At 36.0% G+C, this 26434-nt stretch overlaps 2 protein-coding genes across 3 annotated transcripts; both read right to left on the bottom strand.

Annotated features, from left to right (window-relative positions):
* Positions 1 to 2015: 2015 nt before the first annotated feature.
* lsr (lipolysis stimulated lipoprotein receptor) lies at positions 2016 to 12314 on the bottom strand. 2 transcript variants are annotated; one of them, XM_081616810.1, is made up of 11 exons: positions 12103 to 12314; positions 10903 to 11226; positions 10008 to 10127; positions 9672 to 9728; positions 8145 to 8291; positions 7206 to 7400; positions 7065 to 7115; positions 6017 to 6133; positions 4864 to 5149; positions 3331 to 3787; positions 2016 to 2686 (listed from the first exon to the last, which is right to left on the bottom strand). In XM_081616810.1, exons 1-11 carry the CDS (start codon positions 12140 to 12142, stop codon positions 2651 to 2653), a joined length of 1830 nt encoding a protein of 609 aa, XP_081472936.1. In that variant the 5' UTR covers positions 12143 to 12314; the 3' UTR covers positions 2016 to 2650. The 2 variants fall into 2 exon arrangements, with proteins under 2 accessions (XP_081472936.1, XP_081472937.1); XM_081616811.1 differs by lacking the exon at positions 9672 to 9728.
* A 2358-nt stretch (positions 12315 to 14672) lies between these two features.
* On the bottom strand, positions 14673 to 26063 carry LOC145555268 (uncharacterized). The gene is made up of 14 exons (XM_081616824.1): positions 25842 to 26063; positions 24554 to 24584; positions 24034 to 24434; positions 23879 to 23932; positions 21179 to 21430; positions 20136 to 20189; positions 19734 to 19772; positions 18306 to 19643; positions 16878 to 16934; positions 16430 to 16690; positions 15987 to 16040; positions 15645 to 15680; positions 15504 to 15542; positions 14673 to 15001 (listed from the first exon to the last, which is right to left on the bottom strand). The coding sequence occupies exons 1-8, from the start codon at positions 26002 to 26004 to the stop codon at positions 19621 to 19623; spliced, it is 1017 nt and encodes a 338-aa protein (XP_081472950.1). The 5' UTR covers positions 26005 to 26063; the 3' UTR covers positions 14673 to 15001; positions 15504 to 15542; positions 15645 to 15680; positions 15987 to 16040; positions 16430 to 16690; positions 16878 to 16934; positions 18306 to 19620.
* Between the last annotated feature and the right edge of the window lie 371 nt (positions 26064 to 26434).

Genomic DNA, 26434 nt, shown 5'->3' on the forward strand with positions numbered 1-26434 from the left:
TGCTCTGCATCTCCAGAATCAGAACCAAACATAGAGAAGCAGCACTCAGTTTTTATGCTCCTCTAATCTGGAAGAAATCTACAGAAAACTGACAAATGCTAAAACACTGAGCTCTTTTAAATCAAGGCTAAAAACCCAGCTGTTTAGAGCTGTCCTCCATAAATAACTGGAAAATCATAAAGGTCAGTCGGCTTTTCAACCCGTCATCATTTTCACTTTGTCTGCAGTTACAACCATGAAAATTCTGCTACTGTTCATTTCTGTATTTCTTTGGAGGAGGTCCTCCTACATTATCCAAGAGTCTACATGCCACTATGCGAAGCAAACTTGGTGGGGGTGTAACATAAATATTTGGATCAGGAGTTTGCCAAATACTATAACCACAGAATATTCCATGAATAATGAAAACGTTTGTGTGAAGGATCTGCAGGTGCACATGGAAATGAGAGAATGGGTGAAAGTTTAACAATGGTCTCGATTGAAATGCATTCATAATCTGCAGTTTATTGGTTTTACATAATGTCTTTTTTGTGCGTTTTAACTTTCATGCCAAGTCTGAGAAGTTTTATTTCTAAACTCAGTCTCCAAAAGAACCAAGTGAGGAAAAAACAGCACAGCTATTCGTAATTAGGTTAACGCATACATTCTTTTTTAAAAAGTAGAAAATAGTGACACCATTACTTCTTTTTGTTTTCACCCATAATTCACTACACATCATAAAATTCACTCAATTGTTTTACCATGAATTTCTGTAACAATCACTAAACTGGAAGTAAAACATCTCATCTCTCAGTTACTGATACTTATTGCATCAACACAAAAAGTTTATTGCAGTTAAATGTAATATTGTTCTACAACATCAGAAAACTGATTCAACTCAGTTAACCAGAAAATAAACTTGTTTTATAAACTGAGGCTAACCGGAGCCTAACTGTGGTTTAGATGGGGCAACTTTAACCTTACATGAAGTCAGTCTAATATATAGCCAATCAAACTGATTTACAATCAGTAGAATTACCAAAAAGTGAAATCTTGACTCACTTGTCAAAATAAAAAGGTGACATACATACCATGTGCAACCTGGATCAGTTCAAAAACAGAGTAAACTACAGATATGACTTTAGTTTGTATTGATGCGGTGAGGGGCTGCACAGTGGCGCAGTTGGTATAGCTGTTGCCTTGCAGCAAGAAGGTTCTGGGTTCGATTCCCTGGGGTCTTTCTGCATGGAGTTTGCATGTTCTCCCTGTGCATGCGTGGGTTTTCTCCGGGTACTCCGGTTTCCTCCCACAGTCCAAAAACATGACTGTCAGGTTAATTGGCCTCTCCAAATTGTCCCTAGGTGTGAGTGTGTGTGTGCATGGTTGTGTGTCTCTGTGTTGCCCTGCGACAGACTGGCGACCTGTCCAGGGTGAACCCCGCCTCTCGCCCGAAACGTTGGCTGGAGATGGGCACCAGCACCCCTCCCGACCCCACTGAGGGAAAAAGGGTGCAAGAAAATGGATGGATGGATGATGCGGTGAGATGTACGTAAGATTAAGAGTAAGATGCTTTGTAGTCGGACGCATGTTTGGCAAAGAACATCTCAGATTTTTCTCTGTAAAAATGACTGTACAGTCTCTTATTGACTGAGGGGAATCCTGCCCTGATCCATAATGCAAAGATTAAAATCAAGTTGATATTCAAACATTATTGATCCAATATTAATTATTTTCAAAACCCTGCTCAAATATCAACTTTTTTCCACTATGTCAAAGTATAATAATCCCACTATTCAGTACCAATGACATATGAACAGATTGCAGGGGAAAATATATATCAACTTAATAGAAATCTGAATGCTTTCAAAACCCTCCAAAAAATATCTAAATTATGCAAAGTAGAAGATTTACTTACCATTCTAGTGTTTTTGAAAAAAAAAAAAGCTTGTGTAAAACAGAACAATCACACTTATAAACTAAACAAGATGATGACATCTAGTGGTGAAACTGTTTAAATCACTAAATCGCTGCACAGATTAGCAAAAAAATTAATCTTTATTGTAAAATTACATTGTATGACATTTGAATGTTCAGAGCATAAAACTGGTCAGCTGTACATCACAATATGAATTAAAACAGCACATCTTTGAAAAATCCATGAAAGACTAGCTTGTTCAGCAAGTCTCTAAAAACAGTGACAAGACTAATCACTAATCAATAAGAAAAACAATTTTATTTAAATGTACATAAATCCATAAAAAAAACACACAAGTAAAAAAGCAAAGCGCATAACAACATAAACTCTAAATCTACATGAACACCTGCAAGTTAACTAAAACTAGTCACTAATTCAAAGGATCAAAGTATGAAAACCCGACTGAAGCATTTTTACTTGAACTTGTCAAGATGTAAAACCACTAACAGAACAGGATGATTAAAATGATTTAGGATCTACAGCTCTAACTCTGTACACATTAAGGCACTTGTGGCAGCCACATTTTATATACATTAGGCGGCACAGAGTTGTACCTCCAAAAATACATAACATAACTTTGAATTAACTACCAAACAAATAAAATCAGGACATCAGATTAGCAGTGGAAGTAATATTCACAATGTCAGAAACCAACTGCATCTTTATTAATCGGTCAAAGCTGCTTTGAAGTTTGGTTCACACGACCAGGCTTTCACGACTCACCGCTCCATTCTGCAAAGCAAGCGCAGACATGTCAGTTTTACAAAACAACCACAAAAATCTACAGAAAACATGCATTTTTCTGTAAAGTCATAATCTATATTTTCTCTTCCTGTTCCATGTAGTGCTAGTCACTCAATAAGTAGGAGAGCATTAAGTCTATTTCTACAACTTAAATGTGTACATTTTGTTAAACTTTCTTCAGCATTGTTATCTGGTAAGTTTTTAGAGACTTACCAGTTAATTAAACTGGTACGTCTGCATTATTTATGTAAGGGATGTCAATTGTTGCCTTGCACTGGGATCAGACTTCAGTAGAGATGGGACCAATTTATTTTTATTTATTTTTAAAAGCTTGGACCTGCCAATACCAAATTTTAGCTCCTTCCTACTTTTCTTCATGAATTATAGGGAAGATGGTTAAAAATATTTCTTTCTAGGATCATTATCATAAGTGAGTGACACGCCCACACTGTGACTGAGGAGTTGCTGTAAAATACTTCAACAGATGAAATGATTTTAAGATGACATTTCATGTGTCGTCAGAATCGTCTGTTAGCTGCAGTATGTTACACCAACATCAGTCTCCATTAGTTTTCTTTGAGTCAGAACGTTTACTCGCAAGTTTCTAAAAGCATTTAGAAGTCGTGACTCACCTTGCGGAGGTTCGTTTTCTTTGAAGATGAGATGCTCTCGTTGTCACTGTATGGAGGCGGGTGAGGTGGCGGGTAATCGTCCCGGTGACCAGGAATTCCAGACGGCGGGTTCAGCGGAAGCGGCGGTGGCCCACGTTGACCCCTTCCCCGTTCCGACCGGTCACTCTCGTTGTCCAGTCGCTCCTGGCTGCGCGCCCTCTGTTGCTCCCCCAGCCGTTTCCTCTCCATAGCCTCTCGTAGAAAGCTGTCGTCGTAATCCTCCCGGCCACCCCTGGTGCCGCCGCCATACCTACGGTCCCTCTCGATGTCCATGAGGTCGTCGCGACTATGGGTACGGCGCCCGGCGAGGTCTCCCTGCGGCCCTCTGTCTCTTCCTCTGTGATCATCTGGGGAGTAGTCGCGACGTCTCCGGTCATCGTAGCCGCTGCGAGCGCTGCTGCTCCACTCGTCATCAGAGCTGATAAGACAGCAGAAACACTCTTATTGAAGCTCTGATCGAATCTTTTGAACTAGAGAAAACTTTGAACATTATAAGACTACAAAGTAGAACTACTCAGTACTACAGCTTCCACGTGATTAGTAAGACTTTTTTCCTTCTTGTAAGTAAACCTTAGCAGTAGTTCTACTGACTTTCTGGCTGTTTTGAAAAATATGTCTTAAAGACAGTGAGTGATGTTACACTTTTAAGTGGGTGATGCTATGAAGTTAAACTCTTCCATCTCCACCCACGAAAAGTGATCAAATATGTAGCCGAAACGATTCCAGGGGCTCGACCTTGTCCCCTTCATGTTCCTGTTGGTGGGCTGTATGTATGTATGTTTATTTATTTTTTATTTTATGTTTCGCGGTTGGGTTGTATGTATATATTTGACCTGTTGATATATGTGGCCAACTGTTGTATTATTATAGTTGTATAAAAGGTTATGGCTTGAACAAGTGTTGACAAAAAGAAATACATTTTAAAACTGTAGATTTTAAGGAAAAACTTGGCATGTCTGAAACCAAATGTTTTTCTAAGAACTTGAGAAGTGGAGAATTGTTACTTATGAGATGTTTGAGGTATATTTAAAAGCAACAAGAATCATTACATGCGTGGACCTAAATCTGACTGATGAGGCGTTGCTGAAGTAAAACACATGGCTTCTTGTTTTCAGTAAAAGCTGGAGCACCAGGACATGTAGAATCTAATAATTGATAAGCCTAGTGTCTGACACCACAAAATAAATAACAGGAAAACTATTTCATTTTGGCTATTTAACTGCTGCCCTAAAAATGGCATCTCACTCAGAAAATACATCTGAAATAACTTTACCAAACATAGTTTGCTCAGTTAACCTGAAAAGAGAGATATTAATTGAGAGGGAGTGGAGGAAGCTACTGGAAAATTACAACTCATGTAACACCTCAAGTGCAGTTAAAACACAAGAATGCAGTAATAAAGTCTAAAATGCAGTTATTTATTAATGGTGCCTGTAAAAAAATAAATAAATTGGATTTGTAAATACTGGATTTGTACTGAAAGGTAAGACTCACCCTCTCCTGCCTCTGGGCTCATCGGGGCCCCTGTGAGGCGGGTGATCATTTCTGTTTCGCCGTCCAACGTCATCAAGGTTATCCATAGAGCGGGCACGTGCTCGATCGCCCATGTGACCTCCACCGTGGCGTGGGTAGTCGTCACGACGTTGCCCTTGCTGGGAAACGCTGCTGATGGTGCTCATGGCTTCGTCTCGGTCGTAAAGTGTGGGCATCGGTGGGCGACCGCCGCGTCCTCGAGGTTCCACGCTGTCATGCAGGGAGGTGACTGTGCTCATGTTTTCCACTAGGAAAATAATAATAATAATAATAATAATAATAATAATAATAATAATAATAAAGAAATATTCATGTAAAGTTTAGGTAGAAGTAAAGTACCAAACAGAAAGTATTGTACAGGAATCACAGATTATATCTGAAGTTTTCCCTAAATTTACAAAGGCAATAATTTCCACAAACTTTCATGAGTTTGAGAAAAATGTGTCATACGTAGTATTTTTTTAATGATAAAGAATTTCAATTGTAACTTGAACCACTTTAAAAAACAACAAGAAAAAAACAACAACCAGGATTCTTTATTTTAGGGTTCTGATGTTATGACTGTTCTACTTTAGTTTTGAGTAAAACTACAAAAAACTCAAGATTTTGAGTGTAAGAAAAAAATAAAAATCATGAAGTTGCTGAAAACTAATATGAAACCAGAAGGTAAAATCACCACATGTAACTGCAACTTGATTTCTCACAAAACATGAAACAGCGAGGGTGGAGAGTGTAAAGCCACAGCATCCTATACATGCTGAGACTTTGTGACCTAATTATTCTGTGTGAGTAATGCAAGCTCAATGAGATCTACTGTCAGGTAAAAAACTAATTTTTACCTGACAGTAAAAATTTTTTTTTTACCGCACAACATTTTTTTTTAATGTTGTGCGGTTGCATCGTTGGGAGACAGATACACTTTTTCAAAGCTCTCATATCATGGGAAAATAATAAATCGAAAACATGAATATTTTGGGTCATAACTCTTTCAGACACTGAACAATTGCAATGAACTACTTCCGTAATATGTTGAACTTTGACAGAAACCTGATTTATATTTAGCCAGCGTAGGTGGTGGCACACCAGCATGACAAAACCACAGGAAGTCACTCACAGCGGCTGTAGTTTGCAGGTCTGGAGGGATCTAATGAGGCCAGCTCCTTCTCCATGTAGTAAATGGCCCGGGTTGCATTTCCATCTGGGTCCACATGAATGCGATAACCACTACGAGCTGTGGAGAAAAAAGGAGTATGTTTGTCACTACTTTTGAAACTTCTCTTAATCAGTAAAAAGTCCATTACACTGCACATAAATGATTATGACTTTTTCCATTCTAATTTATTTATACTATTACAACAAATACAGTAAGGACACATACCTTGTGTCAAAACCACATTTTTATACAGGCCTTGATGTGAGGTTTCCTAGCTTAATGTGGCTGTTTCATAACGTTTCATCTCACTTTGTCATTTCTGATCAGTGCAGAAATGTTGGATTTACAATTTTAAAAAATGTAAACCTTTGGATTGAACCTCCATCACCAATAGTGTTATGTAAATAGGTGCTACACAGAAAAAGATCAGCAAGAAAAGCACTAAATAGATAGATAAGGAAATTACTCATGTCAGCTGTAACATTAAATCAAAAATTATAGAACGGGCTGCAAACAAATCACAAGATGAAATGTAATCTTTGTGAATGCATCTGGCCCCTCCTTTGATGTTTGCCAGTTGTTTTTATAATTTCTTTTCTTTGACCTACATGATTTGCTTGTTTTTTTTTTTCTTTTTGCTAAATACTTTGAAGAACTGTTGGGAATACACACTTTAGTATGCAACACTAAACTGTGACACTAGGGGGCAGAAATTATTCAAGTAAGAAAACATGTTTGTATGTAAATTAAATGGATTTTATTGAGAATTGGCGTTATAATAATTTATAGTTATCTAAACGCATTATTTAGGAATTTGTGGGAGGAAATTCTGCCCAGTTTAGATTTTTAAAGCCAACTTTAGTCATTTCACAACTAAGCGAAGCCACAAGCCACATCAAGGTGGAATTTCCACAATGCTGTGATAAGGAAACTCCTCCAACAGAGCAAGAACAACCCCCACCCCACATAAACGCCACGACACACCGAATGCTATTTTCCCTTAACTCACTGTGATCTCCTCCACTGTCCTGCAGCAAAGGCACATGAGACCCATGACCCACTGCAAAAAAATGAGAAACTTAATTTAAACTTACTTAGGTTCATGTCATTATGATAATTAAAACATCCACACTATTTGTTGTAAAGTTACCTGAGCTGGCAGCATCGTAATCGTGGCCGTAATTGCTTTGTGGTTGTCCAACTCCGTTGTGAAAGGGCAGCAGGGGGATGGCGGACTGGTTACCTTGTGAGCCGCCGTACACAGGCTGAGCATACATGCCAGAATACATGGTGGGAGCATACTGACTGAGCACACCTTTCTTCGCTGCTTTTCCTGCCTCATACACTGCAACATAATGGGAGAGAGCAGATAACATTTGGAAACAAAGTAGTTTGATAGTTAAAGATTGTTCAAGGACAGAAAGCATAAAATCCAACCATGGAGAGGGGAAGCAAACAAAAACAATACAGCAGTACTAAGAACTTCCACCATTTATGACCTTTAAATAGATTATCAGCATGTGCTTTAGAGAACTTTTAATTAAGAAAATTAAGAAGTCAAAAACTTGCAACATATCCTCTCTTTGGCAGCAGAGACTCTGGGGACAAACATATCTAAATCATTCAAAATAAATTAAAAATCTAATTTGCCAAAGTGTGTTTAGTGATTGTACGTTTTACTACACAATCTGACTCAAGGTGTGCAATTACTATCAAATGACATAATACTGTAAGTATTAGCTAAAAGCCTCTTGAATGTTAACTTGTATTGATTTAAAGTATATATACAAATTCCCTTTAACCAAAAGGTACAAACAAATACTGTTTACAGTTTATTTACACAGAGACAGTGTTCAACATTTCATTAACCTTTCAAAAGAAGAGAAGCATGGCACCAGGTCATAGCAAAAAATGCTAATTTCCACTTGCAGTCCCTAGACACAGACTGCAAGTATGATTAAGAGATGATTACGAGCTCAAGAAGTAGTGAAAAGCCAGTAAAATAATCAACTAAAAGAGTGTCTGATAATTCATTATTTAGATCTCCTCACTAGATGAAATCTTCATTCTTTTTCCACTTGATACTTACATGCTCGCGGACAGCAGCAGCGATCTGGGCAGCAGGGGCAGCTGATGAGGCAGCAGCAGGTGTGAGGGCAACACTGGCACCAGCAGATCCCGATGAGAAGAAGGAGCAAAAAGAAGCCCAAGACTACCAGAAGGACCAGGAGCCAGTCTGTGTGCATCAAAGAGAGACACATATGATATCATAATGTTTGCAGTCTGTCTCTACTCCAGATAAAAAAAGCACACTACACTACCCATGAACCCAAAAGGTACTTATAGGTAGCCAAACACGTTTATTTGTAGGTACAAATGTGCACTACAAACAAAGCGGGAGGAAATGAATCAGACAAAAAAGTTTTTAAAAAATTACATTTTATTCCCAAAGACTTTGTATTAATTATCTACGCAGAACAGCAAAGAAAGTCTGTGTTGTGAAAAGCCAATTTTGTTCTTAAAAAAGAAAGAAAAAAAAAACACATGAGCCCTAACATGTTAATGTGAACATGTTTAAGGACATGTCAAACTGGTAAATCCAGATTACTCTGCATGTTTGTTCAGGCAGCCCATAACACAGACAGAGGGGACACTGAGGACGGAACAAAAAAAACAACAACAAAACAACCTGCACACAAATTAAGAAATATGCACAGAGTTGTTTTTTTGTTGTTCAGCGATTAAATCTATATTGCAACTGAAAAGAAATAAAACAATGCAGTTCAGAAAATGTAAAGACATATAAAAAAGAGGTAACACTTTATTTGAAGGGGGGTGAATAAGACTGTTATGACACTGTCATAAACATGACATAACACCTGTCATGAACATGAATAAGCCTTCATGAATATTTATGACTGTGGTCATAAAGCGTCATTCGGTAAATTATGACACTTTTAATACAAAGTTGACATTATTCAAAATGTCTTTGTTATGACAACTTGATATTAACCAAGAAATCATTACTGCTTAAACTTTACCTTTAATAATATAAAGTTACCTACATTTTTAAAGTGAATCAGTACTACTTTTATAACAAATTTATATCAGTAATGATTTATTGGTTAATGTCAAGTTGTAATTACAAAGACATTTTGAATAATGTCAAATTTGTATTAAAAGTGTCGTAATTTACCGAATGACGCTTTATGACAACAGTCATAAATATTCATGAAGGCTTATTCATGTTCATGACAGGTGTTATGTCATGTTTATGACAGTGTCATGTCAGTCTTATTCACCTCCCCTTCAAATAAAGTGTTGCCAAAAAAGAAGATGAGAGGAACTCCTCGATGTGATGTGTTTTTATCTACATCAGGACTTTCAGAAGTGCACCATCTCTCAAGACGTGACAGAGTACTTGGTAGTTGTTCTCACAATTTTATATTAAGGCTGTCTAAAGAGTTGAGAATTGTTCATTTTATTTAAGGTAGAGCACACAAGCTCAAAGTCCCTCAGTAAAGCAGTCAGAGGGCAGTCATCCCATCTATTCATCTAAATGAAAGCTAATGCACCCAATATCCCCTACTCCTCTCACACCAGGGTATTGTACTACCTTCCATAACCAGTAAGTCAATGCCAGGCAGGAGGTCAGTAGTATTAGTCTTTCTCTCTGTGAAAGACAGATAAAGCTGCAATTACTTTAGGGTGGTATCTAACTCTGCTGCTTAATCAGGTTTGTGGAAAATATCTTTTTGACCATAAAATCCCAAAATAGTTCAGTAACTTGCCCACACTGCTTTTGGTAATTTTATTTTTACCGGTATATTTCTGAACATGTAATAATTTTAGTGAATGGGAGCAGAAATGAGAAAGGAGATGGTGAGAAAAGAAAAAATGATCATCAAGAAACATAGACATGAAATAAAGAAATTAAAATAGCAAAACTCACCAAGCACAATTAATTCAGTGAATTTTTCATTATTCCCTGAAATATCCGTGGGTGACACCACGGTGCAGAAGTAAACACCACTTTCCCCCCATTGAGTGTCAGAGATTTGCAGGTCTGCCTCTGTGGGGGAGAATTTATTTAAATTATTTACCAATATTATAATTCAATTTCATCTTATATGGCAGTACTTTCACATTTGAAGCTGGGGAACGTCCAAGATGACCAAATGCACATTACGATTTAATGAGATTTTCTTGCACTTGTCAAGTGATGTCAGTTCATTTTCAGGAAAAAAAAAACACTTAAAGCATGAAGCTAATTTACCCAAGTTGCACAATTTGATCCTGCGGTGACTTGTGCCATCTTGCTTTGACGTTTGCTTTGACAGGTTGTGCAAAAAATAATTCATAATGAATCAGGCACCTTCCATAATAATTTGAAGCATTTATAAAGGATTACACAAGTAAACCTTACACGTGCATTAAGTAAGACATATTTTGTTTCTATTAATACTATATTCACATCTGTTTTTTTGTAGCGCAGCACAGAAAAGTAACTTCTAAAAATACACAAAGGTTCGACGTCAAACAAGCAGATAGATATATAAAATGTCTGATATTAAATTATACAAAGCTAAGACAGAGCATATCTGCTGTACAACAGTGGAAAAAAAACCAAAACTGAAACAGAAAATATTTAAATGTTTTGAGTGTGCAACTTGAGTGTGACTTAGTTTTACGTCAATGTTTAATACAGAAACTCCAAATTTTAGCAAACATATTTTTCTTGATGACTTTCTCCTTCTAAAACCAGTTCATCTGTCAAAATACAAAATTCCTATCATATTTCATTCAACCCTTAGTAGAGATTTACCCAGTATTGTTTATTAACTTACTGTTTATAATGTTGATCTTGCGAGCTGCGTATTCTTTGCCCAGTACGACCGAATCGCCGTTCTTAACTGCCACAGTGCGGATTGTTCTGTCTGCATCAGGACAGTTGTTGATGGGGTCAATGTTGGCCTGAGAGATGGCTGTATCCGTACTGCTGGGGCTAAGTGCCAATTTGATGGGGTCCCGGCAGAAGGATTTGTACTTCCATGTGACAATAGGATGGGCAGTGGCACTCGTTGTGTACTCACAATTGAGTGTGACAGGTTGGAAGAGCATTACAACGTACCTCTTGGTTGGACAGGTAACCTCAATAGCCCAAGTAGACTCTGGAAAGGTTTGGAAAATATAATAAGTTAATAAAAGTCAAAATTTTACATTGCTTTTGCAAATTTGGCCATGGAAATCACCGTAGTCTGCAATATTCAAGGTGTGGTGCGTAAACAATGTTTCTTCATAGTATCACTCATAGTGTGGGCAAGTTGAGTCACAGCCATGCGTCATTCTTTCAGGCTGACCCACATTAGTCATGTCCCACTGATTCCCATTAGCTTAAGATATTATAAAGCTGAGGAGTCAAAATAAAAGCTTTTCCCATTCTTTTGTTTAGTAAATGCATCTTTGTCCACATAAATGAGTTGGGGTAATTTAAATATCTACTCCAGTGTGTTAGCCCCGTTTTCACAGGTCTGTCAGGCTCAACAAGAGGAACATCACTTCGAAGATTAAAATGAAGATTCAATCCGGCGTCTAAATAAGTTTAAATGCAAGCAATAGCGGATTCTACTCGGAATATCTTACGGAATTTAAGTTTGATATGTTTTATGTGGAAATGTTACATTTCTATGAGCCTTAACAGGGAAAAGTTGCAGATTCAAAATCCCAAATTAGACAATGTTTTCTTCTACAATTACCCACAAAATGTGACGCATTCTCTTTGGAAACAGAATTACAATGTTCCGTCACAGAGAAACGGATACACGAAAAAGGAAACCAAAGGCTTTTAGTACTAAATCGATCTCTTTGAATAACTGTGTGGATTAAATCTATAATTTTACAATCTGCAACAAATAACTGTAACAACACAGAAAACTATTTGTTACTCTGCAGGCCAACAGACAGTTATTTTGTACAGAGGCGCAGAAAAACACAACGGATTTCACGGAAGGGCCCACCCTGTCTGAAGGAAAAACAGGCCAACTCACCTGTCGCCATTAAAACGGCGACGAAGACCGTCCAAAACATGGTTAAGTCTCGCCCCTCGATGACTTAGTTAAAATACACTAAATACAAATTCAAAGTAATTAAAAAAAATAATAATAATACTGCAGAAACACTTATTTTAATCCCAGCCAGGCAGCGCCCACTCCATTTTGAACGCCCTGTAGGCGAAGAGGAGGTACCTGAATGCTTCACATTACAGAAACAGTCAACAGGTAAATGTTCGGACATGTTGCGAAACACAGAGGGGTATCCAATTTTTTTTTCCTTGTTTTCTTTCTTATATGTGTATACTTATCACCAAAAATATGTATTGGGAGCTTTAAAGTTCTTTATACTGTTTCATTTTACTTCATAATTTCACTACAATAAGCAAATATAGCCAGAAAAATATAGTTTCACAAGTTTCTCCTACCCGGAACTAGTTGGTACGATCCAGGCACTGCCATCAAAGTTGAGGTTTGTCAATGTTTCACTCGGTGGTTTCGGCCTGGTTGATAACAGTTTTATCTGTCATATCGCTCAGTGAAGCCATGCTTCTCTACAATATTCAGAATTGTACACATCAAAGAAAGTACAAAATTAATACACATCAAAGATGGTGTATTATGTAATGAAGTCCTTAAAGCTGTGCCAAACATCCAAAAACAGTTTTTGTTGTGGTTGACATTCTGTAAATGTACTAGTAGAAAAAGAAAGTTCGCTTACAGTTTCCACCCTACCAAGATAAGGGGGAACTATTATACAGGATATAAACTATTATACAGGATATAAACTATTATACAGGGTATAAATTATTATACAGGGTATGAACTATTATACAGGATATAAACTATTATACAGGGTATAAACTATTATACAGGGTATGAACTATTATACAGAGTATGAACTATTATACAGGGTATGAACTATTATACAGGGTGGCTGCTTCGAAAGGAACCTGGGAGAATAGTATAGACTGCGTGTAATGAGTAAATACAGGCGCTTTATAGACTGGAAAACCACTCAAACCTCTCCGTAATGTAGATCAAAAACGGAAACTCAATTATTTTTGACACATGGTCATATAAAAAACTGTGAATAAAGCATAAAATCAATTTTAAAAAATATCCTGAAAACAAGTCTCATTTTCTGGCAGGTTAAATTTTAGCTTTGTAAAGCAATAAGTCAATCTTTATTAATTATCCATATAAATCATCAATCATTATCCATATAAAAACTATAATTGCTGTCTAAAGCAAAAAGCCAATTGAATACATATCGCCTGTGACTTTGCATCGTGGCAATTTTGGCTGAGTTTTAACTCTTTCTCAAATCTCTTGGTAGTTAATTCAGTCAGTGGCATCCCAGTGGGATGTGTCGAGAAGCTGTCACATCCTCAGATCATCTGTGGATGTCTCATTAACCGCTATCAACATGCACCAAATGTCACCAAATAAGTTATGCCTATTCAACAGGAGTGAAGTGGACACAGGCTAATTCCTCTAAAGCATTTTGCTGGAAAAATTAAGAGGTTAGATTAATTAAAAACTACAATCATGATTTATGTAACATAAATTATATATTATGGCCTCTGATTTACTTTACTGTTAGTCAAGTGAAGTTGCTCATCTTAAATATTGATCTGTCACATTAGGTATATATCATTTTTGTTTGTGATCAATCTGCAGTTTCTTCTGAAGCATCTGGGTCTGAATAACCTGGATATAATATCAGTGTAATATGGAAGCATTTGCATCCATAAAGCACATGGCACTACAACCTGCAGTTTGGATGGATGATGAAGATGATGATGACGATGTGACTGTCCCCCTAACTTTGCTGTGGACAGCAGCAGCACATTTACCTTGTATCTCTGATCTGGATACTCATGTGGTCAAATATGGATCAAACTGTCTAGAAATGACAGTTTCACATTTGAGTTTCAGATTCATGACTGGTTACGACCTAATCAACTACATGAAAAGTATTTCCATTTTTAGCTGGTTTTTGACTTGACAAATAATCTATTTGATCTGTTGTGGCTACATCCACCTTGTGCCATCAACCAGTGCCTAATATAACTTTGTTTTCTGGAAGTTAATTGCAACTTTTGAACTTAACCTTGATATAATCACCAGTTATAGAATTTCCTCTAAATGTTTTATGTCAATGTAACAATGTTTTTAAAACCAATTAATAACCTTTCTCCAATTGTTCTTTCATTTTATGTGTGCCGTTTTGGAACTATTTATGTTTACAGATCTGTGTTTCTGTTTTATTAACACATCTGTGATTATATTATGCTCTATAGTTTTCATGTTTTGGCTTCATTTCAGCCATGATGTTTGTTTCTCTGTGTATTTCTTCCAGTTGAAAGAAAAGTCCCCTCCCCCTGACTGCCACCACTGCGGCTGAGACTGAAAGTATGACTTTATAAACTTTTAATCAATTAAGATACTTAATATGTATTGCTTTATAGATATAGCTAAAACACCTTTGCTATAGATAACAAAGAAATAATAAAACAATGCAAAAAGCAGTATTATTTCTGAAAAAGAAAAACAGTTTACACTCATATTTTGAATATTTATTTCTCTGAGTTACAAGTCTCTGAGGTTGGATGGACTCCTTTCCATGACCATAATCCCTCCCTCCACAGGTTCTCTGTTCTCCATCAGATTCAAGTTGATTCTTGCTGGGTCCCTCCAAAGCAACAGTGTTACTTGCAGTCAGAAGAAACATGTTGTTGACAGGGATATGAAACATATTAGGCCTATCAATATATAAAATAAAATAAAAACTTCACTGGTTATAGTTTTCTAAAATGAACTCAAATCATAACCAATTCAACAATTTTGAAATGTGTTGACATCTTTCTTTTCTCTCCCTGTCGATGAGCATCTGTGGAAATGACAGAAAACAAATGATTAAAAATACTGCAAATGTTAAGAAGTTGCTGTCAAGCAAAGTTGACAGGATTGCGACTGGATAGAGAATCAATTTTGATGGTTGAAATAGTTTGTATTTAAATGGCCAGTGTTTTCTCCTCACTGTCAAATTTAATTAAACATTTCATTCAGTACAATAAGTGTTGCTTGAATCGACCCTAAAATTAGATGAAACATGTTTTGGCTCTCCTTTTCTGGTGAATGTGTTACTACTTCCCTCTAGTGGTCAGTAATACATTTCTGAGTCTATGTATATTTCTGCAGCGCCTGCAGACTTACTGTATAGTAAATGTTTTATTTTGTTTTGTTTTGTTTTTTTTTCCAAACCTCATAATTCATTGATACAACGTCTTCTGAAGACAGGAAAACATCAGATGTCACTGCATAAACTAAATTTAGGACGGTTAAGTTTCTCAGCAAAGTGTTTTGAAAGTTGTGTGATGAATCTTACTTACGCTTTATATATGATCACCCAGGCAAGATGAAAAGAAGACCTGTAATATAGACACATATTTTTGTCACACACTGAGTCAAAGCAGCAGTAACCTACTTTCAGAAAGTATCCTTTTATTGTACTTGTAATGCGTAATACATACCAACAAAGATTACTCCAGTGTGTGCAGAAATCTGGCCTTTATTGGGATAAGGAAGTCAAGCGGCATTAGCCTTAATTTTGTTATGTATGTTCAATTTAAAAGTGAATCTTCATTATAAAAGTATTGGTTTTTCAATCAGGCAAATAAGATGCTTACTTGTAGCACTCGGTAAACTTTTACTGCAGACTGATACCAGATAAAGTTAAAGCATTCAGTCTATTTTAAATACTCACTGAGCACTTTATTACACATTAAATAGTATTTTTATCAGATATGGTAAATCAGTCAGCTACCTGGCAGCAACAATGTGTTTACGCATCTGTTGTGTGTGTGTATGCGTACCTGCACCAGTAGTTGGTCCGTGGAATCTACGATTAGTGTTTTGCTCTTCTTCACCTACAAAAAAAAAATAACATAAAAAATAAATAAAATGTATATTTAAATAGTAATAATAATAATTCAATTCAATTCAATATTTTTATTATTATTATGTAAATATATATTTGATATATATTACATTAAAGTGTCATACTTTTAGCAGGAGATATTGTTCACGTAGGTCACATGAAACCAATAAAGGACAATGTGTTTCTTATGTTTAGTCACAGTTTTGTGAAGTACTTCTGAAAATCTGACTCACTCTTGTCTCACCACCTTAAAAAGCACTTTGTGCTTTCTCAAATTACAGTAGAAAACAGATTTGCAATTAAACAATGTCATTTCAGTGGTGAAACAACAGTTACTTAACATCATCAAAGATGAATGTTTTGCAATGCCTTACTTACACCCTTTAGATATGTTGGTAATTTTCAGTCCATTCGTCTCTGCCTCAAATTTCTGGATGTTTTTTGGACAGTAGATTTTGATGGTGAAGTTGGAATAGCATACCGAACAGTTCTTTCCTTCTGGACGAACTCCAGAACAATTTGGAATGTTTTCTTTAGGTTCTTTTTCAAAGAGAAGGGAGTCATGAGGCCCAAAAATCCTCACTATGTTTGGGCATCTGCTCTTGTCCCTGCAGGAAAAGCAGTCATGTGTCGTCCAATCTAGAGAAACGTGGGTAAAATGAAGATATATAAACACATAATGTGCTTCAAGTTCACTGAGTAAAAGTCAAAAGATAATAAACCTGTTTTTAAAAAATACATTACAAACAAGGAAAGTTACATTTTATGGCCCATAATATTAAACAATTAAATAAAATTAAGGGATTATAAGTGTTTACAAACATACCAGCAGATCCATGACAGATAGTAGCTAGTGTCACAGCTGCCAGACAGCAAAGAAACACTGTAAGAGAAATAAAAGTTCATTTCTACTTATGAGAATTGATTTGAAATATATTAAATTGCTGAAGAAACTTGAGAAGTAATTCGACAAAGTAGCCAAATTACTTTTTCTACTTAAGAATCGAAACAAAATAGACTTTATGTCTATTATGTTATTTTTCATATAAACATTCTTTTATATCTTTGTAAGAAATTCTAAAGGCATATTAATATCATAATAACAGTCGTGACAGCAATATGGTACACTCCAAATTGTAATTCAATTAACACAATTATAGGCTTTTTATAGTGACACAAACTATAAAACTGCATTGAACTGGATAACAAAGAATAACAAATAATGGTTTTCATTTATGTATGCATGTATTAATATCATATCCCTAACTGGCAGGCATTTATAATTGTTATAAATCCCTTATTTTTCTACAAAATAAGTTATTGCGATTTTGTCTTTTCAGATCTTCTACTGCACTTTTTCTGCCCTCCATTTCAGAAAACATGATGCAACTCATGGAGTCTCTGAAATGGCTGCTGTCTTAACTGCTTCTGCTGTCATAATGTTTTATTACATATGACCATGACATGGTCAGTAGCACAGGTTTATATGTCAGAGGATAAAGTTTCTTGTGTGTTTATTACCTAAAAAGACCATGGGAAATCAAAAAGATACATGTTTAGTTCCTAAACTAAACGTGTCTCTTTGTTTGGGCATCTGCTCTTGTCCCTGCAGGTAAAGCAGTCGTGTCGTCCAAAATGCTTTTGGGTTGTTTCTGCTTTTGGATTTTATCAAAAGCAGAAACAAAAGGGTTGACAACTGCAACACTGTTCCAGGCACCAATTTAGCATGTTTACGTAACATTTAGATGGATGTGTTTCATAAATTCAATAAATGAGAATGTGGCAAACATTTCCTCTCTTTTGACTGTGCAGGTATCCAGACTAACATTTAAACCATTTGTAGATAATTCTAAACACACCTTCGGTTTGATACAGCATTATCCTATATTTATTTAGCAAATCATTTTCAAAGACTATAGCATTTGACATTAACACATCACCATTACGATTAAATATTGCTAGTCAAAAACTGTGGAATACCTGAACAATACCAGGAATACTCGGTATTCCTGGGTTACCTGCCAAGAATGACAACCGTTAAAAGCTTTGATACTGAATGTGTTAATCACATTCAAACCAGAACAAAAGGGATGATCATAATGGTAGTTCATACTGAAAGTGTTGGTTTACCACCTAAGTTTCTCAAGAGCTGTTTCCGAGGCTTACGATAAGTGCAAGAAAATTAAAACTCAGCATAAAATACAAGGTTTCTCAGTGACTCAGCTAGACGAATCAGAAACTAAAAAAAACTTACATTTTGTCCTTTGCTTAGTGAAAGCGTGCATCATGATCAGCTGCCGATGCCAAAGCTGTCTGCTAAGTTTTTGACTAATCCAGGAAGTTCTGTTTAACCTCTAGCATTCACCACGTGGTGGCTTTTCATTTTTGAGCCTACAAGCTAAGGTGATGAGTTTGTAGGTTTTAAAAGTTGTTCCTTACATAGCAAAATATGAAGAGAGAATAAAAGAGAGAGAGAGAATGAGAGAGAGAGACTCCATTTCACAACAACTCTTAAAATGATTTACACAACACTCATGTAGTTCCTAAAAGTTTTGGTTTAATTTTAGATGCACACTTGCAGTCCTCTGAGTGTCTGTAGGGGAGGCCATCAGACACTAATCTCATGTCTAATCATTTTCTATCAAAGTATTTTTGACCTATTGTTAGTGTTGCTGTAATGTAAAATATGCTTTGGGGAAAATGAACTGGGGAAAAAAAAGCATAGTCAAGAGTTCAGAGACTGGTTTAATAGATTCACTGTGTCACTTTATGCTTCACTGATGCTTCAAAGAAGCAGATTTTTGAACGGTGATATCTGCCCACACAGTAATCTTGTTCTCATTAGTGATGATTTTGTTTAATCAATGACTCAACAAAGTGGGCAATATAAATATAATTAGGACTTACTGAAACCACAATAGCTTTAAATAACCAAAACCATATCATGTTGGCAGTAATTTTTATTGTTTATTAATTGCAAACAGTATTATGTCAATAAGACTAGCATGCATTTAAAAATTAAGTAACCTGAAAAAATCTTGTGTTGACAGCAATTGATTGATTAGCAAATCACAGTAGTAATAAAAAGTGTGGTTTACTACAAAGAAAAAGACAAATACACAAGTGGAAAATAGCAAGCAACAAAAAAAGAATCAAGGGAGTAAAAGTGTTTACAGAAGCAGTTTCTACCTGGATTTACTTTAGTGCTTTCATCACATTTCCTATAATGTTAACAAATACAAAATGGTGTTACTGTAAATTGTTAGAGATTAAAAATATCACAGCTGACTTACTTTATTTTTGGGATTATTTGATTTTTGAGTTTATTATGCATATATGATTAAAAAAAGAAAATGACAAACAAAAAAAATCAGAAAATTAACAGAAATGTAAAGAAGAATTATTTAAAAATCCAAATCTATGAACAATTTAATCAACCATCTTGATTCTTCCAGACTTGAAAATAAAAATTACATTTTTTGCGTCACAATGCATTACATTATTGTGACCATCTAATAGCAAGTTCTGTCTTGACAACCAGGCAGACTCACAATGTAGATCACCGTGATTCAGGGCAGCATCACAGCAGCAACTGTAAAATGACAACACAAGTCAAGTTGAGTCAAAGCAAAAACAAAAAGGCTTGCTGATTTATCCCACCATCAAGATCCATGATACATACCAACCATACACATGAGTCCAGTAAGTAAATGAGTGTGACCTACAAATGAAGCAAAAAATAGCAAATGGTATTGGAACAAAAACTAGATGTTAAATACATTTTCAAAGGCATTTTGAATTGTTTCTTTGCTTGACTACCTTCTGAACAGATTAAGACAGCCCAGCTGTTTATCTCAGGGCTCAGTGGTAGAGAAAGAACCATATGTACTGATATCAGTTCTCTGTCCAGCTGTAAATGGTTTGACTCCAAACCTACAGCCAACCAGCATTGTCACTCTTTATTTTCTGCCACATTGCAATAAAAGAAAGAGATCTAGAAACTTGTGCTTTTATGACAATTATCAGAGTTTATTTCGATGACCTGCAAAGGCCAATAGTGTTGTGATCCAAACCGTATACATACTCGCTTTGTTAGCTGGTCCATTAGGTGCAGAGTAAGACTTCTGCTGAACGTCACCTGAAGGCAAAAAATAAAGCATAAAATTGACATGAATGGACAAAAGAGTTGACAAGAGAGGAAAGGAGTTTTTTGTTTTTTTAATTCTTATCCTGGCAGAAAAAAATATGAACGTTTGATATGATAATTCCAAAGGTATAACTTTTGTTTTGACTTTAGAACGTATAAGCACTGGTATATCACATATTTTATTCAGTTTACTATAAAATGGCGAAACTGTGATATAAAATTTCAAAGCTTTCTGGATTGAAACGAGTCCCCAAAGTTTCAACATTCTAAACACGTCTGCATTTCAATATTCTTTGAATAAATGACTAAAACATGAGTTAAAACTGTAGAGAAAAAGAGAAATAATGAAAAAAAATGTAGACCTAAAACCAATTAACAATCTCAAGTAGGATTTATACAAAGACCCTCTGTCCTCGTCTAAGCTGATTGACCTTGAGCTATGTTGCAAAGAAGATTAGATAAAATTTACAGACTCCTTCTATTAAAAGCTGAAAAGCTGGAACAGAAATATCCCTATACACCTGCAGCAATAATTGCAGCAAAGATATTTTTAGAAAACATTGACTCAGTGGGAATGAATACAAATGTTTGGTTTTTTTGTTGTAAGAATGTTGAAACAATATATCTATTTTACAATTTTACACTTGTCTGTTATATGATTGCATAATTTCAGAAATTTCTGATACTTTACCCTAGAGTACCTTAGAGATTATACAGGATGAGAAAGCAAAACACTTGTAATATGAGATTCTACCAAATATTGCATCCAAGTGGCCCTTTGTGATTGTGATACTACGCCTACTGATATTGTGATGATTTCAGTTTGATGCACTGGTCTGTTGCATAAGTTTGTGATGAAAATATGTCAACATGTAAAATATTCAAGGAGTTAAAAATATTACGGGAGGAACTGCGGCTTCCACAATAAGGAACTCAGCACTTATGCCGAGTTCAGCATAAGTGCTTTATGAAATACTTACACCCTTTAATGATGTTTGTGATTCTTGAGCCATTGCAGTCCTCCGCCTCAAATGTTGTGATGTTGTTGGGACAGTAGATGTTCACGTCTGACTGAGACCAGCACACAAAACAGATCTGAGTGATTGGAGGGGCTCCAGAACACTGTGGGATTTCTTCTTCATTGGGTCTGTCATAGACCAGACGATCATTTTTTACATATATCGTTATCAGGTTTGGACATCTGGCCTTGTCCCTGCAGGTGAAGCAAGAGCCTGTGGGCCCAACGTGAGAAAATAAAACAGTGACTTAACAAATAAAAAACAACTAACGAACTCTTTTACTCAAACTTTCGCTTTTATGTTAGCACATCATGTTAAAAAGATGTTAAAATAAGACAAGTCTTAAGATAAGTATCATGGCCTGTACTAGTTCTAAGAGTAACACGTTTAAAACAAAATCTTGTAATTTTTCTTCTTTCTTCAGATCTGGCAAGACACATGTAAATACACAAATATATAAATATAAAGTAAACATTTCTTTGGAGAACATACATGGTTATTATATGTGATGGAGACCAGGGGTTCCATCCCATGTTGATTATTGATATTATGTTATTTTCAGTTCAAATGTATTTTGTATCAGTTCTTTATTTCAGTTACTTTGACATTTGGTGAACATTCTTTTTGGGTAGGGAGACTGGCCATCTTTCCTGTTCAGAGAATGTGGGGGGGGAATGTCAGTTTGTTTTGATTTAGATTAGTCAATTTGAGTTAATTGAGTACTTGCCTTTCTGGGTGTGTCTCAGCAAGGTGGAGCAGAGAGGGAGACAAATGCTCCTGGAACATACCAGCTTCCATTAAGAGGGGTAACACTCTGAGGATTTATTTTGTTACAGTTACTTTTTGATTGACCTTAGAATAGTTTAGTTTTAATAATTTGCATGCATGTAAATATTAGTTGGATCATTTATTGTTGGTAGGTTTGTGTAAATAGTGTTTGTTTGTCCTTTTTTTGTGGTCACCCCTTCACCTGGTGTAAGTGGAACTTGCCTCAGGTATAAGTGTTAGCTGCTGTGTTTCACTAAGTGTGGTTGTTGATGAGGATGGTGGTGTAACTTGGAGCTCCGAAATAAAAACACCTCAAAGACATATTGTCGCCTCACTTCCTCCTTACCAAAGCAGAGCCTCCGCCGGTCAAAGTGACATTATACAAAAACAAGAGTATAGGCTATGCAAAAAAAATGTTGCTAGTGGAAATGTCTCATAGTTTGTGGTGTTATTTTATTTTACTTTGCAATTTAATTTGGAGAGTAAAGCAGCAAAGTCTTGTTAGGAATGAGAGATCAGTTAATCTATGACAGCCACAGATGATAGAAAGGACTTCTCTTAAAATTCTGCTTGTATTATATAACAGATTTCAATCAACAATTGTCAAAGCAGATTAAAATATAAAAGACTTGATATCACATCAGTTTGCATGCCGTATACCTACTACCTTTATAATAATAATAATAATAATACATTTTATTTCAAAGCCGCCTTTCTGGCACTCAAGCACACCGTACAATAGTAAAAAACTGTGACAGAAACAAATAAAATGTAACAAGTAAAAGTAGATAAAAATAAATAAAACAAAACAATGTATCTATATAAAAACTATGTAAAATCAGGCAAACCAATTGTGTCATGTGGAAAAGGCAGATCTAAAAAGGTGTGTTTTGAGTTCGGTTTTAAAATTTGATAATGACTTTATATTTCTAAGGTATGGTGGTAATGAGTTCCAGAGTTGAGGAGCAGAGCGACTGAAAGCTCTGCTCCCCATGGTGGTGAGACGGGCAGAGGGGACAGTGAAATGGATTGAGGAGGATGATCTGAGGGAGCGAGAGGGAATGGCAATATGAATAAGATTTGAAAGGTATGGTGGGGAGAGATTGTAAAGGGCCTTGAAAGTGTACAGAAGAATTTTGTATTCTATGCGGAACTTGGTGGGCAGCCAGTGGAGTCTTTGTAGGACAGGAGTGATGTGGTGCATGGATGGGGTTTTGGTAATGATACGGGCAGCTGAATTCTGGACCAGTTGGAGCTTATGAAGAGATTTCTGGGTGAGACCAAACAGAAGGGAGTTGCAGTAGTCCAGGCGTGATGTCACAAGACAGTGAACAAGGATGGCAAAATCCTTGTTCAATCCTCCAGTAGATGCTTCGTCATTGTTGGCTACAAATCAACTTCTTGAAGCTTTTCTAATAGTGGAGTAGAGGAAATTATTGTTGTATTTTTACCATTGGGCACTGACATTCCTGCTCTAGTTAGTATACATCCCTATCCACACTGTCAAATTAAAACAGCAAATGGTGCATTTGTGGGTGCATTTGCTATCCCCACCTCACACACAGATGGCTTCTTCCTGTCTACATAAGAGAATACTTTAATTTTTCTAAAGGTAAGAGTGAATGATAGAATCTCTGAATTTTTCTGTGAAATCCTGAAGGTTTGAACTAAGTCATAATTAGTTTTAGCTCTCCAACTTTAATTAATGATTGGGTCATTAACCTTAGTATATTTTATTCAAAGTGGTGAACCTGCATTATTCAATGACAATCAATTTTACACTTAAACTAGATGAATATAAGCCATATCAGTGCTGTAATAATTATTGTTTTGTAAGTTAAATGTTTCTGGTGGTTTGCAGAGGAGTATATTGAAAAGTTTTTAAGAACATACCAGCCGACGCGCCACAGACACCAACTAATTGCAATGTCATCATGGAACAACACACTGTAAAAACAGACAAGAAACACAATGTGTGTTTATTTCTCATGTAAATTGTTTCTTTAACTTTGAGCATAGGAAATATAAATAGATTTCTAACTTTATACCACCAATCAAGGTTTTCCACTTTAATTTTGTGCTGCGGCGATCAGTAATTCTTCTCCCTGGAGCCCTCGGATGACCGTTTTGAATTTTTTTGAGAGCTTTCTGTCTCGGGCGGCATGGAGCGAACACTTCTTTCGGTCCTCCGTCCATCTTTCCTTGAAATGGTTGCTCTTCCGGGTCAGGGCTTGACTGCTTCCTCTTTCTCGCTTCACCCAACTCTTCCCCGGTAAACACACGGTAGTTAGGCTCAAACTCCACTGGCATTTCCTTCGTTGTCAGCTCAGAGATGTCTGCCTCAATAAACATGGGTCTCACAGAACTCTTTTTATTTGCATTGGGCAACCAACATCCAGCAATGTTGTCACTGGAGACATGCTTCATGTCAGCTGAGAAACCCGCATCACTGTAACAGACAAAGAAATGTGTTTGCACGCAGTTTCATTTAGAAAATATTTGTTTAAATTTGAAAATGTTGGCATTTATCAAAATGAAAGTAAAAGAGAAGACAATGGATAAACATACCCACTTTCCTGGGTGTGAAGGCCTTTCCCACCTTTAAGATTAAAACACAATATGGCTAGGATTACTAGATTACAAAGCAATAATATTCAAAAGCATCAACTTCATATTCTGAAAAGTGTATAATGTATAGTGTAGAAGAAAATATTGTAAAAATATGACGCTAAGAGAAAAAAAATTAACAGTTAGAATGGAACTCCTTAATATCTGTTCATTTGTTACTTATGTTGAGCACAAATTAGTAGAAACTGATGCTCAGTGGATGTAAGTTGCTACTGGCATCTTAAATAATGACACTCATACCTCCAAATTAAAGCAGATGGCTAAATTTACTGAACCTGGTTCTGCTAAAGGTTTCTTCCTGCTCAAAAGAAAATCCCCTGTTGCCACATGTTTGCTCTCAACTGCTGAAAAGTTACTGACTCTGCATTTATTTGTGCCTCCTAACAAAGGTTAAGATATTTTTACTGAATATGTTGTAATTGTATTGTAAATACAACACATTTGGACTGTAATTAAAAATGCAACTCACTGTGATTTGTGTGATTTGAATATATATTTCATAAACTCCCTTTCAGATGACATTTAAGCTGATTATTTGCCGTTCACAATAAATACTCACATAAAGGAAGTGAAACCTTTGAGCGAAATTAAGGATGCACTTTAATACTGTAGAAAAACATACGTAGTATTATCTGCAAGCCATTTATTTTTCGTTACTTTGATGCATACTAGACTTATTCAAACTTTATTTCTTATTATATGATTCTTAATCACGTTCTGGCAAAGGAGTAGTCGCTTTATATGTAACCGTAGAAAAATACAATTTATGTGTTCTCTATACACAGCAGTGACATTTTAATATTCACTCGTATAGGAAAATAGGCCGATGCGGGTAAAGGACGCAGCAAAAATGATTTCTTAGAATGTTTTAAATCGTAGACTAGAAAAATACTTTACAAACACACACATCTTCTATGTGAAGTTAAAACAGAGGGATTTGGACAATATAATGTGTGAAATAAAAGTGAACCGCCGCCTATGCAGCCTGCAGAGTTCAGGCTGGGTAGGCCTGAACTCTGCAGAGCAGAATAGGTTTCTAACCTACTGTCCGTTTTTACGATAATACTGTGAGAATAACAATTATGTATAACACATAAATTAATGTGTGTTTCATAATCGGATACATTAAAAAAAAACACCTAGAACCTGTTCAAGTCCGGAATGAATGAAAGGCCTTCATCAAAAAGCAAACTTTCGTTTATTCGAAAATAAATATTAACAAACTTACTTTCTGGTTGTGGTTCCTCGTATGTGAAAGCCATTTTAGCTGCAAATACGCTGATTATGACTGCAATAAAAACAGAAGTGAACGACGGAGTAATTACGGAGGCAAAGATCGCCCTGCTTCCGCTTGTCTTACTGTCACAGACGCTGCCGTTGATATTTTTCATATATTGTACAAAGGCTCCATCTGCTGGAGAATTGAAGCGTTGACTTTTTCTCTCATTGTGACGAGTCTTAGTTAAGACACCTTTATAAATGGTCACCTTACTAATAGTTTTTTTCTTTGTTTGTTTGTTTTTTTCTCCCCTAAATCACTTTTGGGAAAAATAATGACTTAAGCCATTGTTTTAGGAAGGTGAAGAAATGCAAAAATATGAATTCTTAATTTAATTGAAGCCTTAATTCTTTGCCTCCAAAAGTGAAATCAGTTGCAGCTTGTATAATGTCAATTCATAACACATGTCTTCTCAAGGCATTTCACAAAAAGAAAAAGATAAATAAATCAGTCCAATGACACACCTACGGTACTTGTGTATTTTCTGACTTGCATTAGTATCCCAGGACCTTTAACTTACAGCAAACCAGTATCTTCAATGC

Source organism: Poecilia reticulata, chromosome 16 (assembly GCF_904066995.2).
Source record: "Poecilia reticulata chromosome 16, P_reticulata-male-v2, whole genome shotgun sequence".
Taxonomy (NCBI): Eukaryota; Metazoa; Chordata; class Actinopteri; order Cyprinodontiformes; family Poeciliidae; genus Poecilia; species Poecilia reticulata.

Coding starts and splice junctions, on each gene's coding strand:
- lsr (XM_081616810.1), bottom strand. CDS start 12,142: ATGTTTTGGACGGTCTTCGTCGCCGTTTTAATGGCGACAG. Junction 5,150..6,016: donor ACCTGCAAACTACAGCCGCT/GTGAGTGACTTC, acceptor TTATTTTCCTAG/TGGAAAACATGAGCACAGTC. Junction 2,687..3,330: donor AGAAAACGAACCTCCGCAAG/GTGAGTCACGAC, acceptor CTTGCTTTGCAG/AATGGAGCGGTGAGTCGTGA.
- LOC145555268 (XM_081616824.1), bottom strand. CDS start 26,004: ATGAAAAATATCAACGGCAGCGTCTGTGACAGTAAGACAAGCGGAAGC. Junction 20,190..21,178: donor CACAAACATCATTAAAGGGT/GTAAGTATTTCA, acceptor TTTTGCCTTCAG/GTGACGTTCAGCAGAAGTCT. Junction 19,773..20,135: donor TGGACCAGCTAACAAAGCGA/GTATGTATACGG, acceptor CTTCATTTGTAG/GTCACACTCATTTACTTACT.